The sequence below is a fragment of the Diadema antillarum genome, unplaced genomic scaffold (genome assembly GCF_040938485.1).
Source record: "Diadema antillarum isolate AM-2024a unplaced genomic scaffold, OU_Dant_1.0 seq00000965_RagTag, whole genome shotgun sequence".
Classification (NCBI taxonomy): Eukaryota; Metazoa; Echinodermata; class Echinoidea; order Diadematoida; family Diadematidae; genus Diadema; species Diadema antillarum.
The window spans coordinates 93,461-109,755 of record NW_027271811.1 but is presented as its reverse complement, the minus strand read 5'-3'; the positions used below and the strand labels follow the sequence as shown (position 1 = coordinate 109,755).

General features: G+C 41.0%; 1 protein-coding gene across 1 annotated transcript in view; it reads right to left on the bottom strand.

Moving 5' to 3' along the window:
* Positions 1-2,552: 2,552 nt before the first annotated feature.
* The window catches only part of LOC139741945 (uncharacterized), an 86,515-nt gene continuing 72,772 nt past the window's right edge, over positions 2,553-16,295 (bottom strand). The window contains exons 7-17 of the mRNA XM_071652513.1: positions 16,146-16,261; positions 15,151-15,298; positions 14,470-14,581; positions 13,205-13,383; positions 12,684-12,746; positions 11,303-11,617; positions 10,782-10,952; positions 9,135-9,192; positions 6,653-7,059; positions 4,884-6,008; positions 2,553-3,430 (exon numbers count right to left, since the gene is read on the bottom strand). Of these exons, the coding sequence (XP_071508614.1) occupies positions 2,745-3,430; positions 4,884-6,008; positions 6,653-7,059; positions 9,135-9,192; positions 10,782-10,952; positions 11,303-11,617; positions 12,684-12,746; positions 13,205-13,383; positions 14,470-14,581; positions 15,151-15,298; positions 16,146-16,261 (3,380 nt within the window). The 3' untranslated portion in view covers positions 2,553-2,744. The remainder of the gene's footprint in view (positions 3,431-4,883; positions 6,009-6,652; positions 7,060-9,134; positions 9,193-10,781; positions 10,953-11,302; positions 11,618-12,683; positions 12,747-13,204; positions 13,384-14,469; positions 14,582-15,150; positions 15,299-16,145; positions 16,262-16,295) is intronic.

Genomic DNA, 16,295 nt, shown 5'->3' with positions numbered 1-16,295 from the left:
ACCCTGTATAAAGCCTACCAATTTTAGGCACAAGTCCGTTCATTGGAGTCATACATTCTATCGATTCACTTATTACGTATGTACGTGTACTAAACATTACCAAGGTAAGTAATGTTACAATTTTGTACCTGTGTATTTTCCTGGACTGATTTCATACACGCACTTTGGCAGATTAATTCCATTTTGTGAGAGTGGGTGAAATCTAAGAATTAACAGAGTTCATGATTGTTATTCGCACATATGCAACATTTCGCCAAATCGATTGTACTATCAACAAGGGTGCAGCTTGATGATCAGTGGAAAGCCCGTCACACACTATACGACTCACGACTATACGACTGACAGACTTTGGATCCGAAATAAATCACAGTAGCCTCAGAATAAACATGCATGTTTATTTCAGATCCAAAGCCTGTCAGTTGTATATTCGTGAGTCGTACAGTGTGCGACAGGTAAAGGAATCAGTAAAATGAGTCGATTTCTACACTACTACACAGACTACATACATACCAAAACAGCACTATGAAATGATTTCTAGAGTGGACAATAACAGTGGGTGTACTAGCTGGAAAGGACCATACACTCATGAACAGGAGGCAGCGAGAGGAATTTGGAAGATATTGCTTCAAGTCAACTTTGCTGCACTGAAAGAATAACGGTGGGACATTCTCAGCACCCAGCCTCGACTTTGCACAGTGAATACAGTTTAGATGTTCAGTGCAGTTTGAGCTGTTTGTAGATTGTAAACTGTACAACTTGTCAAAGTTAGAGGAAGGCTTGCAGTAACCATGTGTATGTAATCCTCGCAAGGACTGGTGTTAGCAAAAGAAGACCCTAGGGAGAGGAAAGTTGAGGAGGGAAGCGACTTGGGGAGAGTGTTTAAGGAAGGCAAATGGTAACAGTCCAAGTGTTTTGGTGTTCTTCTAAACCTAATCATGGCATCACAGTTCTTCCAATGCTACTGTCAATAAGTCCAGGGGGCTGTTTAATAAAGCTGTTCTTGAAGTTACGAACGACTTAAGAACAACTGGTGATCAGTTCTTAAGCTGAAGTACAGCACATTCGAACTGATCACCAGTCGTTCCTAAGTCGTTCGTAACTTTAAGAACAGCTTTGTGAAACAACCCACTGGACAGCTGCTATTCATACAGTGACAGTAAAATATCTCCATGGGTAACTGCAAGTTCAAGAGAGAGCAAAATAGGTGACACAGTGGCATTTAGGCATCCCTTTTAGTAGAGACCACTTGATTGAATCTCAAACTGGTCAAACAGTTTTAATCTCCAACGATAAGTCTGCAAATCTACATACAAAGGACACCATGCTGTGGGCCTTGAGTCAAAGAATCTACTGTGAGAATGATTTGTGCATAGACAGCATGTCACACCCACACACACATTATTTGTTCTTATCTAAATATCTCTGGAACTCCCAAGGAAAAATTCCAGTTTACATGTACATCATCTTGTAATACATGATTGTCTTATTGAAATTCCGAATACATCTCTGCGCTGATATTGAACACTTGCCAAAACTTGAGTACTGAGTTTTGAAGCAGCATTGCATAAGGAAGGGGAATGAAGAAGAAAAAAAGCAACAACAGCCATTTAGGAAATTTCATATTCAGTGGAATAAATATAAACCACAGAATGGAAGGTGGGAAGAATACAGAAAACTAAGAATAATTTGAGCGATAAAGGAGAAAAGAAGAAGTACTGATTTTGTCCAGATTCTGGTCGACAGGAAACGTGCACAATCATCAAAGGAAACAGATACAGTGAGAAACATAACGAGGAAACAAGAATGTAGCATTTAAATGAAGATCAACTCTTTTTCTGTGACTTCAAATAGCAATAACAAACTTAAGTACATTAAAAAATCAGGAAATAGGTATCTTTATCAAGACAAAATCAAAATAATTATACTAGCTTCCACGATTAAAAAGTAAAACACATGGCAGTGACAGATGTTTGGGTTTGAGAATGATGGTCCACAAACTTGAAAATAAGAATGGCAACAACCGACAGCACATTTGAATACTGTATCAAGATGAACAAGTACTAAAGGAACCAATGCCTTAATGATTTTTCTTTTCACTCTCTTAAAATCATAAAGAGACACATAATTCACTACGAGATCCACAACAGGCATTTCACATTATGTGAAAACAGTACAGTACCAGGATTGAAACAATACAGCAATTTCATACTTTTTTCACACGAGATAAAGTGACAAAAATGGTTCATATCCAAGTGCTGTAGAAAAATAGTTCCTTTTCTATGTACAGGTAAAAATGGTGCATATGATGGTGATCATACAATGGGCTCAACTGTTAAGAGCAATAAATATATAAATTATGACATACATATACTCATTTCCTTTAAAAAAAAAAACACACTCAAAAACAACCAGCAAACAAATCTGAGTTAGTCCACCAAAATCTCCTCCTTACACCACAAGGGAGTTACAGCAATATCGCCAAAACAGTACCTCGATATATTCAACAGTACTCGAGACAGAAAAAATATATTCAACAGTGCTCACGTTGGAAAATATACACTTGACATATTACTCTTTGAAGTCTTGAACAACGTGTTTTACTTGCTTGACATCGAGCAAGATGGCGCTCTTTAATACAAAGACAGTGTGCTCCGAAAGACAAGAAGACGAGTGTGATATCGACCATACGTACGTGAGGAATTCACAAGACTGAATACTATTTTAACTACATGGCTGCTCCTTCGTCATACGGTGGAGGTCAGTTTGAAAGGTTTGTACACTTCTCGGCTAATGTCCACTTTGTTCTCAGAATCCTCCTCCTCTTCAATGAGCGCCTGTTTCTTACGGTACTCCTCAAACTCTTTTTTCAGCTCCTCGCAGCGTTTCTCTGCGTGAGCGATCTTGCCGGGCTTGGTCACATCGTCGTCCACGCCGCTGTCGACGATGATCTTCTCTGGCTCGTAGTAGCGCTTCAGAGCCTCCATGAGTTCGGAATCCAGTCCCCGGTCGCCCTCCTCATTTTCGTCCGTCGTCGAGTCGTCCCGCTTGGTGTCAGAGACAGGGCTCCCGTTCTCCTCCCCCTCCTCCCGCACTTCTTCCATGCTCGGGAAGCTGCGCCGCCCGCGGGTCGACGACGTATTTGTCGTGCTCTGCGAAGTGTTGCGGCTGCCGTAGCCGCTGCTCAGCGAGTGCTGGCTGATCGGGGAGAGAGTTCGGCGAGGTGCAAAGCTCGGCAGCGGACCAACCAGACTCTGGTCCCGGGGTCCCTCTACGGAGGAGAAACTCTCTCGGCTGTTTGAGATGGCTGAAGGGGAGAGGGCAAGGGGCTTGGTGGTGACCGGTCCATGTTGAGAAGGGACGGGACTGACCATCTGGTAGTCTCGCGACCTCATGGTCTCATCCGCAAGGATGGTAGAGTCCACTGTGGGATCTGTGGGTAGAAACATTACATGCACATTAAAAAACAGTCATGATCTCTTTCAGAAATGGTATGTTTTCGCACATGAAATTCCGGCTTTTGCTGAATGCATTTGTGGACATATTCAAATCAATAGGCCTGGGAAGGTCTATTGATTTGAATATGCTTTTTTTTCCCTCACAAATTAGCAAAATAAGCTTTTCAAGTTGTCTGTTCCCATTCGTAACATTTAATTACTTTTATTTCAAATTGTTTTTTCATCATTTTTTGGTGCTGTCAGCCAGCCTGTGCCTAGCTTTTTGATTTTTATAACCAATCGAAGGTGAGCACAAACCACAAATATGTCATCTAATGGTGTACAGAATGATAATTCTTGCAATTTTCCTTTCAGCAGGAATTGCAGAGGAGAACTAACTAGAATCATCTTGAGCAGATAGAAAGCTTATTGAGACTTTAGGGAAGTGTCTGTGAACTTAACTGCATCAAGTAGACAGAAAACGATGAAAGATGATAGAAAAGAAAAATCATCATCATTATCATCACCATCATTACCATGATCGCCATCATCACCCCTTCCATCATCATCACAATGTTAATCATCATTGTCATCACCACCATTATCACCCTCACCATCCTCCCCATTAAAGGGGATGGCTAGTAACCGATCAGTGGGAATCAGTTGGAATGCTGAGGGATGATTGTTCCAATCTTTATGGGATTCTTTTAAGAGTACATTATATATCTACTGTTGTGTGAAAGTTATTTGCTTCAGAACGGTCTCATATTCAAGTAATGTGCAGATTAATGCCCCGTCACTGACCAGGCACGCTAACCTGGATACATTAAACTGCACATTACTTGAATATGAGACCATTTTGAAGCAAATAATTTTCACACAAGAATAGATATATAATGTACTCTTAAATGAATCCCACAAGGATTGGAACAATCATCCTCCAGCATTCCCACTGATTCCTGCTGATCAGTTACTAGCCATCCCCATTAAACTCATCATTATTACCATCAACACCATAATCACAACCATCAGCATCATTATCTCCTTCTGCACTACCATCATCATCCAAATTATCAACATCATCTCCACCATCACCATCATCACCATCATCATCACTATCATCATTATCATTATCACCACCATCACCACCCCATCCACCATCATCACCATCATTAACGTCACCAACATCATCGCCATCACCATCATCTTTATCATTATCACCATCATCACCGACACCATCACCATAACCAACATCATCCCAAGCATCACAAGCATCCTCACCACCCTCATCATCATTACCAACAACACCACCACCACCATCACCATCATCATCATCATCCCAATCATCACCATAATCCTCACCATCACCATCACTATCACTATCATCAACTTCATCATCATTACCATTATCACCATCACTATCACCATCATCATCCTCATCCTCCTTACCATGGTAACTGTGAGTTGATGGAGACCTCCTCCAGTGGGGTGATCTGGGAGACATCGCCCTTGGTGACATCGCCCTCGGTGACATTGCCCTTGGTGACATCGCCCTCGGTGTCGTCGATCTCGAGTGACTGGATCTCATTTCAGGATTCTCCGGCAACCTCACGTTGCTCTCATCACCTCTGGGCAAGCTCTGAGTCCTTTGGTAATCACTGAAATCTTGCGAGGCATGGTAGCCATCGTCAGAATAAGGAAACGTCCTCTCGTCCACTGCGGGAGAAAACACATCACTGTGCACGTACGATCCAAGGCGCAGGGACTTGGTATCCGTATCGTACGGATCACCATAATCAGCTGAAGTATAGTCGCGGGATCCAAGGGGACTGACAGAAACAATACTGGGGTCACTGTACACCTCGGCATTCACCCGCATCATGTCCTTATAGGGTGAGGTCTTCCGAGGGTGTGGCACCTCTGGTGACGGTTGCTGCTGGGATGTGTACTCATATGATGCCCCCGTGGGGTACTCCTGGAATTCCATGGGTGTAGGGGTAATACTCCGCCCGCTGACTGATCCCGCTATTGTGCTCATGCTGTCCAGTGCGCTCGGCGAGAGGGCTTGCATCCGTGGGACATCGTTGGCGTAACTGGGCGTGGCCGCCCTGGCAGCTTGCAAATCTTTTCTCGTACTGTGCCGATGCATCTGCCTATTAAAGCTGGCTTCTGTTCCAACACCACTGACATCCTCCGTCCAAAGGGAAGTGCTACGACTGTCCGGTGTTCTCCCAACTTGTGACCCGCTCTTCTCTGGAGGATGCGTGTATCTGGGAGGAGTGTTGTGCCCAAATGTCTGCATGGGCTGGGAGCCCCATTCTCCCGGTTGCATAGCAACCGCATCCCGGCCTCTCGCATCATCCCGTCCGACGCGCGGCTCGTCATCAGAGCTCAGTGCTGTTAGGAGCATTTGGCCGTGGTAGTAGACGTAGTCGCCCCGCTCCTGACGTCTCCGCTCCCTAGAATGGCGGGAGGAGGGTGCGGTGAGGGGCTGGTCCTCCCTCCCGCTGGATGTACTTGGAAAACTGTTCTCTGAACCCTGCTGCTGTAGATCATGTAGGAAACGCACCGGATCTGGAAGGAAGAACGGCAACATAGAGAGTGTTTGAACGTTTCATTGGAACCAAAAGACTTTCAAGGTAATGATCCTCTTCCATTACTTATCTGAATCACTACTTCTTTAATTGCACAGACACAGTCAGAAATTCTACTCTGAACAATTTTCACTGACTACCCACCATCTCAAGATTAATCTCATATCTGCCATAAAATGTGTGTATCTCATTCACTCTACAGACATCACTCATTCTCAGCCACTTCTGATCTAAAGCTTGGTGATAGCACCAAAGGAAAGAAGTGGTATTGTATATACAATGTACTCCCCTACACTGCAACCAAAGTAAAATGGAAAGAGAGAGGTGATTAAGTATCTGCCTGCAAAATAAACCTACAAACTTTATCATAAAAGTTCCACACAGTACTTCATATTGGAAGATCATTAGAAGGTCATGCTGGCCTGAGAATGTGCAACAAGAACTTCTTAAACTGTAGACAACAACAGAAATGAATGTGAAAGCGATGTAGGTCAAATCTGCGATCAGCATCACATTACCATTGTACTGTCTCATTCATTTTACATCTAAAGGCATTATGTCGTACACATTTACAAGAGATGAAGATGATACGAGCATCTGACGATAAGCCTTAAGGAAGGTTACCTGTTTCTTCTCTCGCACTTGCTGGCAGAAGAGTGATGTCATTGAAGTCGTTTACATCTATGCCCTCGGCAGCATTTGTCGGCGAGGCGGTGGTACTCCTGGCCACTCCGTAATCCAACCTGCGACTGACGGTGGCGATCGCTCCACCGCCGCCACCCCCATCAACATCCTCAGACTCAACATGGTAGCTGGCGGACCTGCTCTCGGCCGCGCGGTTCAGGATGCGGTCGCGGAGCGAGCGCCGGTGGGCCTGCGTCCCCGCCCCCTGGCCCAGGTGGTGGTGGTTATTGAGGGACCCGTTGCCGGGAGACGGGGATGCGGCCCGGCTGCGGTCCGGCTTGGGGCTCAGCTTGACCTTTAGTTTCGTAAGACTCTTCTGGAGAGCACTAGGCCTTGGCTCTGCAGTGCTGGAACGGAAGAAAAATTGCAAACAATATTTCAGGTCTTAGAATATTGTCAAATTACAGTGTACTCCTATTACAATGAAGCCCTCAGGACCGGCAGTTTTCTTTCGATATATCGAAATTTCACCATATCCAAACATATAAACAATAAAAAACATAGAGCAGATACTTTTGTGGCCTGAATTTTTACTTTGTTGTAACTGGAAGTTCCTTATAACCGTGTTCATTACAAAGGGAGAGCACTGTATTACTGCTACAAAAGTATGTGTAATCTCCATCTTGATCCCTACCCAGATTCACCATCGTGATTACAACATTTGACCACCAACTTCTGTCACTTCATGGAATCTCATCCAAAATTTGGACAGCACATCAACACCTCAGGTAGCCAGATACCTGGACCAATTCATCATCAATGTCTACCAGAGTGTTTTCATAAAGCGAATCGAGATGATCTTGGGTGTACAGCCACACAAACAGACAGGTTGATAACCCCCATGGCATAGATATATTGTCTACAGATGGTATCCTTAGCAGTAAAGGCATGGAAACCATGCAGCAGGTGCATGAATGAAGGTGACTTCTGGCTGTACAAACTAATAAAACACAGTCTGTAATATTGTATATGGAGTGTACCGAGGGTTATATGAAGTAACTGAAAAAAAAAAGTTGTAATGAAGATATAAAGAGATATACAGTGCACTCCCATTAGAACAGACATGTTTGTTTGTTTTGTTTTGTTTTAATCTGGTTATAATACATCGAAGTAAAATTTCAAGCCCCAACTATTATCAGCTCTATATTTTTTCATTGTCACCTCCGCCAAGGGAGGAGGTTATGTTTTCGTTACCGTTGGTTTGTTAGTTTGTCCGTGCGCAAAATAACTCAAAAAGTAGATGACGGATTGGGATGAAACTTGCAGGAAAGGTTGAGAATGACACAAGTACCAAACGATTAACTTTTGGAAGTGATCCGAGAATTTTGGGGGAATTTATGAAGGATTTTTGATATTTTAGCAGGTAGGGTCAATGAACTTGGAGTTCAGGCTGCGCATATTTGAGGTTTGCCTGCGCGCACTAATGTGCGTGCTCTAGTTTATGCTGGGGTGAGGCGCGCCGTGCAGATGAGGGTTTATGACATAACAAAGGCTTCTCATTTGGAAATCTGGCAACTTTCAGCACACAATGCAGTACGTATGGGTGGAAATCACTGATATCTCTACGGAAGAACAAGATCAGTGGTGAAAATGATTTGCATGCTTGGCGGAGGTCCGCGCTCTCAGAGTGCTCCTCTAGTTTATTCATTCGATTACAATGAAATTTCAGTATAAGGACAGAAAACTGCCAGTCCTGAGGGCTTTGTTATAATGGGAGCTGACTGTATTAAATCTCATTGCTGGCTTGATCAAACAGATGAATCATGATATTATATATTTTGTGATCAGCTTGTGAGCTTTGTGTACATGATATGTCTGACAGCTGCCGGATAGTGGAAAAAGAAAACAAACAAACAAACAAAACAGAGTGGAGGAGAATGACATTGATGCAACATTGATTACCACACACTCATGAATATTCAAAGCAAATGGTGACTATCATAAATGAATCAAAATATTTATCAAAAAGAGTGACAGATCTGTTACAATTTAGGAGCAAAGGATGACACCTGAGGTGTGTGCATGTAGAGATAGAAACACATGAAGGAGAAAAAAAAAAGGAGAGAGTTGAAGAAAAGTTGTAAGAATGGCAAAAGATGACAAGATATTGTGAGAGAAAAATATATAATGCGAGAGTCGAGGGAGAGAGAGACAGTAAGATAGATGGCTTCGAAAAGGGAACTGTATGGCAGACATATCAAATTCATGAAATGTACAGAATAAGGAGTAATACCATAAGAATATGAAAGTTGTACGATAATATGCATACACAATGAATTCCACATCTAGTGTATTAGAAGTGAAAATAAATCATAATTATGGATTAGAAACAGGAAATAGAATCATAATTTATTAATGATATGACTGAGTGGATGCAGTTCTACTCAAATCTTGTTAGTGTGACTGGAGTCAGAGGACTTACTTGGAGTTATTGGGTGTAGAGTGAGTTTGGGCTTCTACCTGGGATGTACCATTCTCGCCTAGAAGGAAACACAAGTGGGTATGAATACAGAGACTAGCAGTGATCATCCACAATAGAATACCAAAGTCATGATCTCACAATACTTTAGTCTTGGAGCCAGGTGCAAGCATGGTTAGCAACAACAGTGTTCACAGATATTCAGGCCAGGTGAGATTGTTTAGAACCAGTTTCCATGGCAATGGCTGGCTATGACATCACACTTTTGGTAGTCTATGGCTTGCCACGCTGCATGCTGACAAACAAACAATCATACCATAGCAAAATGGGTGACTTTTAATATCATTCTAATGTTAAGGAAATGAAGCTGCCAATTTCGTGACTTTTTTTTTCTTCAAATTAATAGAGTACTTGCAGTAATACAAATTTAAAAGGAAAAAATGGCAGGACTAAATGTCTCTTTTTTAATATAAAAATGTTGTACAAAAATTGCCACATACTATGAAATAGTATTGTTTACACTGCATGAATTGCACATAAAAAATGTAAGCACATATTGAGCACATATTTAAGACACAATTCAAAGCATGTTCTGGTGAGATGTTTTGAAAACAATAATGCAGCTTTAAGCTATGATGTAATGGCATGGATTAAGGAAAATGAAAATCCACTGTACATGCATGTTTTATGATGCAATGTTGTGTTACACCATAAAAATACAGCTTATGAGAGAAAAAAACACACAAGATACCTTCATCCTATAAATGTTCTATGTTACATACACAGCTGACAATAATTTCAAGAAATCAAGGTTTGATTAAAGGTTTACAGACATCATTTCACATTAGTAAATTATGTTAGACACTATTAGAATTTACATTAAAACACAGTAATTTCAATGTAGAGACTGAGACTTGAAAACAGTTCCAATCCAACATTCCATAGATCCTTTTAATGCTCAATGCTTTGAAATCATTTCAGTGTATTACATATAGACTAAATTGACATCTAATTTGTTACCAACAAATAGAGAAAAGAAAAAAAAAGTGAGACACAATCAACTGCAATCTTTATAAAACCTGAAAAGGGGAGCTCAAACAGATATAGGACAGTGCAAAGACAATTTTGGAACAGTTGCTTATGTTAGGTCACATGTAACAACTATAAAGAGCTAGAAAGCTTTATACACTATAAAACTTGTGACATGAAATGTTTGACTGCAAAATGGGTTAAGCACCATGTTAAAACATTTTGAATTAAGATCATCATCTGATGGAGCAAAATAAAACATTCACAGTGACACCTCACTCGCTACAAAGCAAAAGATATTCTTCTGAAGAGTTATGATTAGAAATATCCCATATTTTCTTCCTATTTTCTGTGTATTTTAAATTCTAATTACAAATATCCAAAATTAACATGAAGGAAGTTAATTCATTTTGCAATAAAACTCTTTACATCTAAGGTGTAACAACTTGTTATTTCACAACTAGTTCAACAATTGAAGGGCGGAGGGGAATTCGTGTGAGATGCAACGGGGGTGGTACACGGAAGATAGCTTTGTTGGCAATTTTATGGTGGTATATATATAAAGATGGCAATCAACGGCAAACTCAATTAGACTGGAGTTAAGTGTGAGGGCGCACTCACCGAAGAAGAATCTTTTCTTCTTCTCCTTCTTCCGGTGCGAGATGACGATGGCCATGGTGAAGAGGAGCAGCGCCACCAGAAGGAAGCATAGTCCTGCGATGACGCCCGCGATGATGCTTGACATTGACGACCTCGGCGAGCTCGTTGGCACGGGGATGTAGACATCGATGCCTGGATGGTGTAGAACAGGAATGGTGCAGGAAAAAAAAAGTGTCATTACTTTACTGGTCCATGACAATATTGAGAAGCAATGCCACTAACGAAATGTCAGCCAGACGAAATGTTGAAATGTTGTTGTGATCACACACAAATCATAAATATCCAAAAATAAGTTACACCCTTAATTTTCTGTAAACTCCTCCTAAAATCCATGCTACACACTACGCTAACACACTTTTTGACATATTTATCTCTACACATGCATTGCACTACTCAACAGGTATACAAACGTTGTACTAATATAACAATTTTGTTAGAGATGTCATATCTAAATTCACAATATTTTTCTTTGCACATCATACCTCTGGTGTCCCCCTCAACCGTGGCGCTGGGGTCACTATAGGTGGTCAGGGTGAAGGCGAACACACGGAACTGGTACGTAGTGTTGGGCTGGAGATCCTCCAGGGCAACCGGACCCACAGACGTCCCAGCTCCAGCCCCCGAGCCAACATCCGGGGAGATGCGGTCCTCCAAGATGACCCAGGGGCCCGTGATGCGGTACTCGATGGCGTAGTGGTCCACGTAGCTGGCCCAGCGGCTTGGGGCCCGCCAGGAGAGGAAGAGACCCTCGTCGCTAGTAACCAGGGTGACGTTACGGGGCGGAGATGGCTTGATATCTAGAAAAGGGAGGAGAGGGGTAAGTTCATTGCTGAAACATATTGTTTGTAATGTATATATTTCTCAAGATTTTCATTTACATAAATTTTGTGAGTCGGGTGCAATTCATGAATTCAATAACATATGGAAATACTAACTCTGACCCCCAAATGCTTGCAACATGGAAGCATACATTTCTTCATCAATAATTGGTGTGCGCCACAATTGCGAATTTAACCACTCGCTATCAAAGAAGTCAGGAGTCTTGATTATTGAAAATTTAGATTCACTGAATATATGGGACGCACAGTATGTGACGAGCAGTGGGTACGCATTTAACATGATACCCAAAAGGATGAAGCATATTCATATTCACAATGTAACGTTGCATGTCTACAGATAGATAAAGTCAAACCATTGTACTACTTTTCTCAATACTATTGACCCTGTAAGTGTCAAAGCACTCAGCTTTAATTCGCCAAACTTTTTCATTAGCATTTAGTAATCCATCCAAAATTTGACCTTCATATAATATAAGCAAACCCACTCAGATGTAGCGATGCATCTCAGTCCAACAGAAGGCCATGGTGGCACAATAGGGATTAGGGGGATTAGTTAATCTCTATTCATTGACAATCAGTTTCCACTCATTTCTTCAAATTGGCAAAGAAAGCTCTCTAGCATGCAAGCAGATAGCAATTAATTAATTAATTTAATAAATAAATACATAAATAAATAAATAAATAGATAGATAAATAAATAAATGAATAAATAAATAAATAAATAGATAAATAAATAAGTAAAGTGCAGTAAAGCTCAATTTCAAAGTAGATCACTGTATGCATCTCTATTTGACAACAGTAGAATGAGAAATGGTATGCTCTAGTTCCTGTACAGATGTATTTCTGACAATCCCAAAATCACTCCATGGTACTTTGAAACTATCCATTTTTAGTAGCGTCATACAGACATGGTTTATTAATGCCTCTAGCAACACTTTGTGGTGGGGGCATAAAACCAGCAGTAATCAAATGGTACGAGAGTAAAGCTGCCTGAAGTAGGTATGTAGTAGGAAGACACACTCACCTTCTGGTAAAGGAACGACAGTGGCACCGGACGAATCTGTCGGGTGGACGATGATGTCAGCATCTGAAAGCAAAGAAATAAAGAGACAGTTTTATCAATCAATGGTAATGGGAGGTTCAGATCTTCAATTGAATCACAAATGCTCGCCTTACACTAGTTACAGAATTATAAAATTGATGTCTGCCCCAATAGCAAAGATGATGAGTTATATGAGTTTTCTTCAATCCATCTCCCTCTGTACAAACGAAGTTTGTTAAATCACAACTGCTGAGCTACATTTTTAACAAACATATCAGAAAAAGGGAACCAGCGGCAGTCAAACCCGTCATCTACTGCTATCCAGGCAGTGATTGAACATGGTTTAACAGACTCTTATTACAATAAAGTAAAATTTCATTTTCTCAATTGCTGTCCATGGATCTTTGTATACTTTCTTGTTCAGCTACAATTAAATTTTGATATCATAAGATAAAATCGCCGGTCCTGATTACTTTGTTATAACTAGAGTCAGCTGAGCATACCTTTCGTAAGGGCAATAACAGGATCACTGGGGCCGCTCGTTCCCAGCTCATTGTTGGCGGTGACGGTGAATTCGTACGTGGTGCTGGGCTGCAGGTCGTAGATGAGCATGGAGTGAACTCTCTCTTCAAGGCGTAAGGTGGAGGTCCAGAGACCACTGGTGGAGGCAAACTCCCTGTAGCTAGAGAGGGAGGAAACAGATCGGTGCTACAAAGGATGATTATAGAACTGGTTGAGATGATTATTCAGCTTTCAACTTGTTGTGAGATACTTAGAAACCACTTCATGAAATATAAATGAGCATATAATTCTAAGAGGAATCGCAGGTCTATTTGACGAAAATCGGTTTTGAAATGACCGAGACATCCAAGAACAAAGTATTAGATCCTAAAAAAAAGGTGGGTCCCACATTTTTATTAGGATTGCTTTGTTTTGGATATCTCAGACATTTCAAAGCCACTTTTCATCAAATAGACTTTGAATTCCTTTATGCTCTTTCATATTTCATAAGAGGTTTTGGAAACCTGAAGCCCATCTCATCCAAAACTGTACCATCCCTTTAATGTCCTGTACAACCAAAGACATTCACTGCATGAAACTTGTTGAACTGGAACCAATGACCCTTTTTGCAGCATGGAAATTTCATGAACTGCTACTGGCATCCAATGCACTGTGGAGACAAAAAAAAAAAAGACTTTCATGTGCACTTTACTAAATTGCAAATCTACTCTCCCTGCGAGAAAAAAGTGTAATGGATATATTCAATTCAATTCAAGCTGATCGTTTCCAGTGACATAAGGTCAATGTCTCCCCTCCTCCATATCGAATAACCTTCTACTGTAGCTCTCCTCTTCTTTTAGACAAACTGACTGTTTTCTACTTAAAGGGTCAGTTTACCTTTGGGAGCAGTGATTTGAAAATTGTTCAAAACATCACATTTGATGCATATGTGTCGGTCTACTGTATCACAAAACATTCTACCATATAATATTTTGGCAATAAAACTTGAAATATATGATATCAGTGTTTTTCTTAATAAACTGTAACTGTAGACGGTTTAGTCTGGAAACATTTCTATTATAACCATTGTTCACATTATGTGTATTCAACAATATTAAAGATCGATTATACAAATTCAAATTTTTACATTGGTTGTTTCTATCCCTAACTCACATTTTAGAACTATTTCAAAGCACTAATGATGATTTTGTTGTTGTTGTTTTTTTCATCTGCAAATGGTAAACTATGCCTTTAAAGAGTCACTCACCGAAGGGTGAATGTCTGCGTCCGATCCCCGTTATAACCAGGAGTCCATGAGATGTAGGCGGATGTTGAACTTGTCACCACGGTAACGTTTGTTGGTGTATGAGGACTGGTGGCTGCAAAATGAAAACAACACAAAAGGAAAGACATATGTCATCCAAATCACAGCATTACAAAAGAGGAAACATATGATTCAAAATATGCATTTTATAAAAACATCTTTTGGTAATTCTCTCTTTCTCTCTCTCCTCTTTTTTCTTCCATCTTTAGTGTGTTATCCTTTAGCCACTTAATAATCGCATATTTTGTGTGTGTGATAAAACTTGACCAATGAATGCATCAATGCTAACATTGGATCACAAATTAAAATGCTGTACAATCACAAAGTGCAACATTTGCACCCCAAGGCATTCAAAGCCTGCAGACAGTTGCACATCAATATCCAAAAGGTTCCAAAGAGGAAAAGGGGAGATGCTTTTCCCTCAATCTAGCTCGTTAAGTAAAATAATCCCCAAACTAGGGAGACTACTAGGCCTGTCTGGAAATGAAGATTTTCAGGGAAGCCTCCGAAATATTCCTGGAGACTTGACTGCTCTACTCATGGAAGGGGAAGCGAGGTGAAAGGACATTCAGAAATTCACAATATCTTCAAAGTGAGAAGACAGTAAACCACTCCTCCACTCACGCGAGACGATGAGGTCCGTTTCAGCCATCGCCGTGGCGACCTGGTTTGCCACCAGACACTGGTAGGTTCCGTGGTCCTCCTTGCGGATGTTGTCGATCCTCAGTCTGGTGCTGGTGACGATGGTCCTCGATGACAGCTGACCGTTGACCTGGAAGTAGAAGATGATATGTCAACCGTTGTCATAATTCAGGGTCAAAGAACTTTTTCCTCCCTCCCACCGGGATATTCATAATATGTCATAATTACTATATTCACAAAAAAACTGCATTACTCCAGTATGTTTCTTTAAATGTTATACACATTTTGGAATGCAGAACGACCCGATATGTCTTTACTGAACTTTTGATGTGTTGGGATGGGAATGAATAGAAACAAGATTATTTCATGACATGTGGGTGATTTGTAACTCTGTTTCAAATCATACCATCATTATCTCTTTTAATATCATAATCCTCCTCATCAGTGACACATCGTAATCCTCTAGCATTTGCTGCTTCACTTGTTTTCATTACTTTAGAAATTTTACTTTGCTTGTTTGTTTTGTCTTGTGTTGTGTGGAATTGAAATGTTTTGTGTTGTGTTGTGTTGTGGTGTGTTGTGTAGTAATGAGTTGTGTTGCATGGTGTTACATTGTGTCATGTTTTGTTGTGATATGTGTAAGTGTTGTGTCATCTTGTGTCATGTTCTAGTCATGTCATTTCAGATTATGTCATGTTATGTCATGTGGTGTCAGTGTCATGTTGTGTTTAATAGTGTCACGTTGTGTGGTGTTGTATCATGTTGTGCAAGTGTCATGTTGTTGTGTCCTGTCTTGTCACAATGAATTATGTCGTGTTAGTTTCATGTTGGGTTTATAGTGTTTTGTATCGTATTAAATAGTGTAGTGTCACTATGTGTTAGTGTCGTGCTGTTGTATTGTGTCCCGTCATGTGAGACTGTGTAGTGTTAGTGTAATGCAGTGTTGTGTAGTCCCCAAGGAGAGTGTCAATCCTCACCTTCCTCCATGTAAGAGAAGGAGGGGGATTCCCCTCAGCTGAACAAGGCATGAAGACTGAGCTTCCAACAGACTGCTGGTAGGAGGGCTCAGGCTCCATGGCAAAACTTGGTGGATCTGTTGCAAAAAAAAAGAGTGACAAAACGAATGC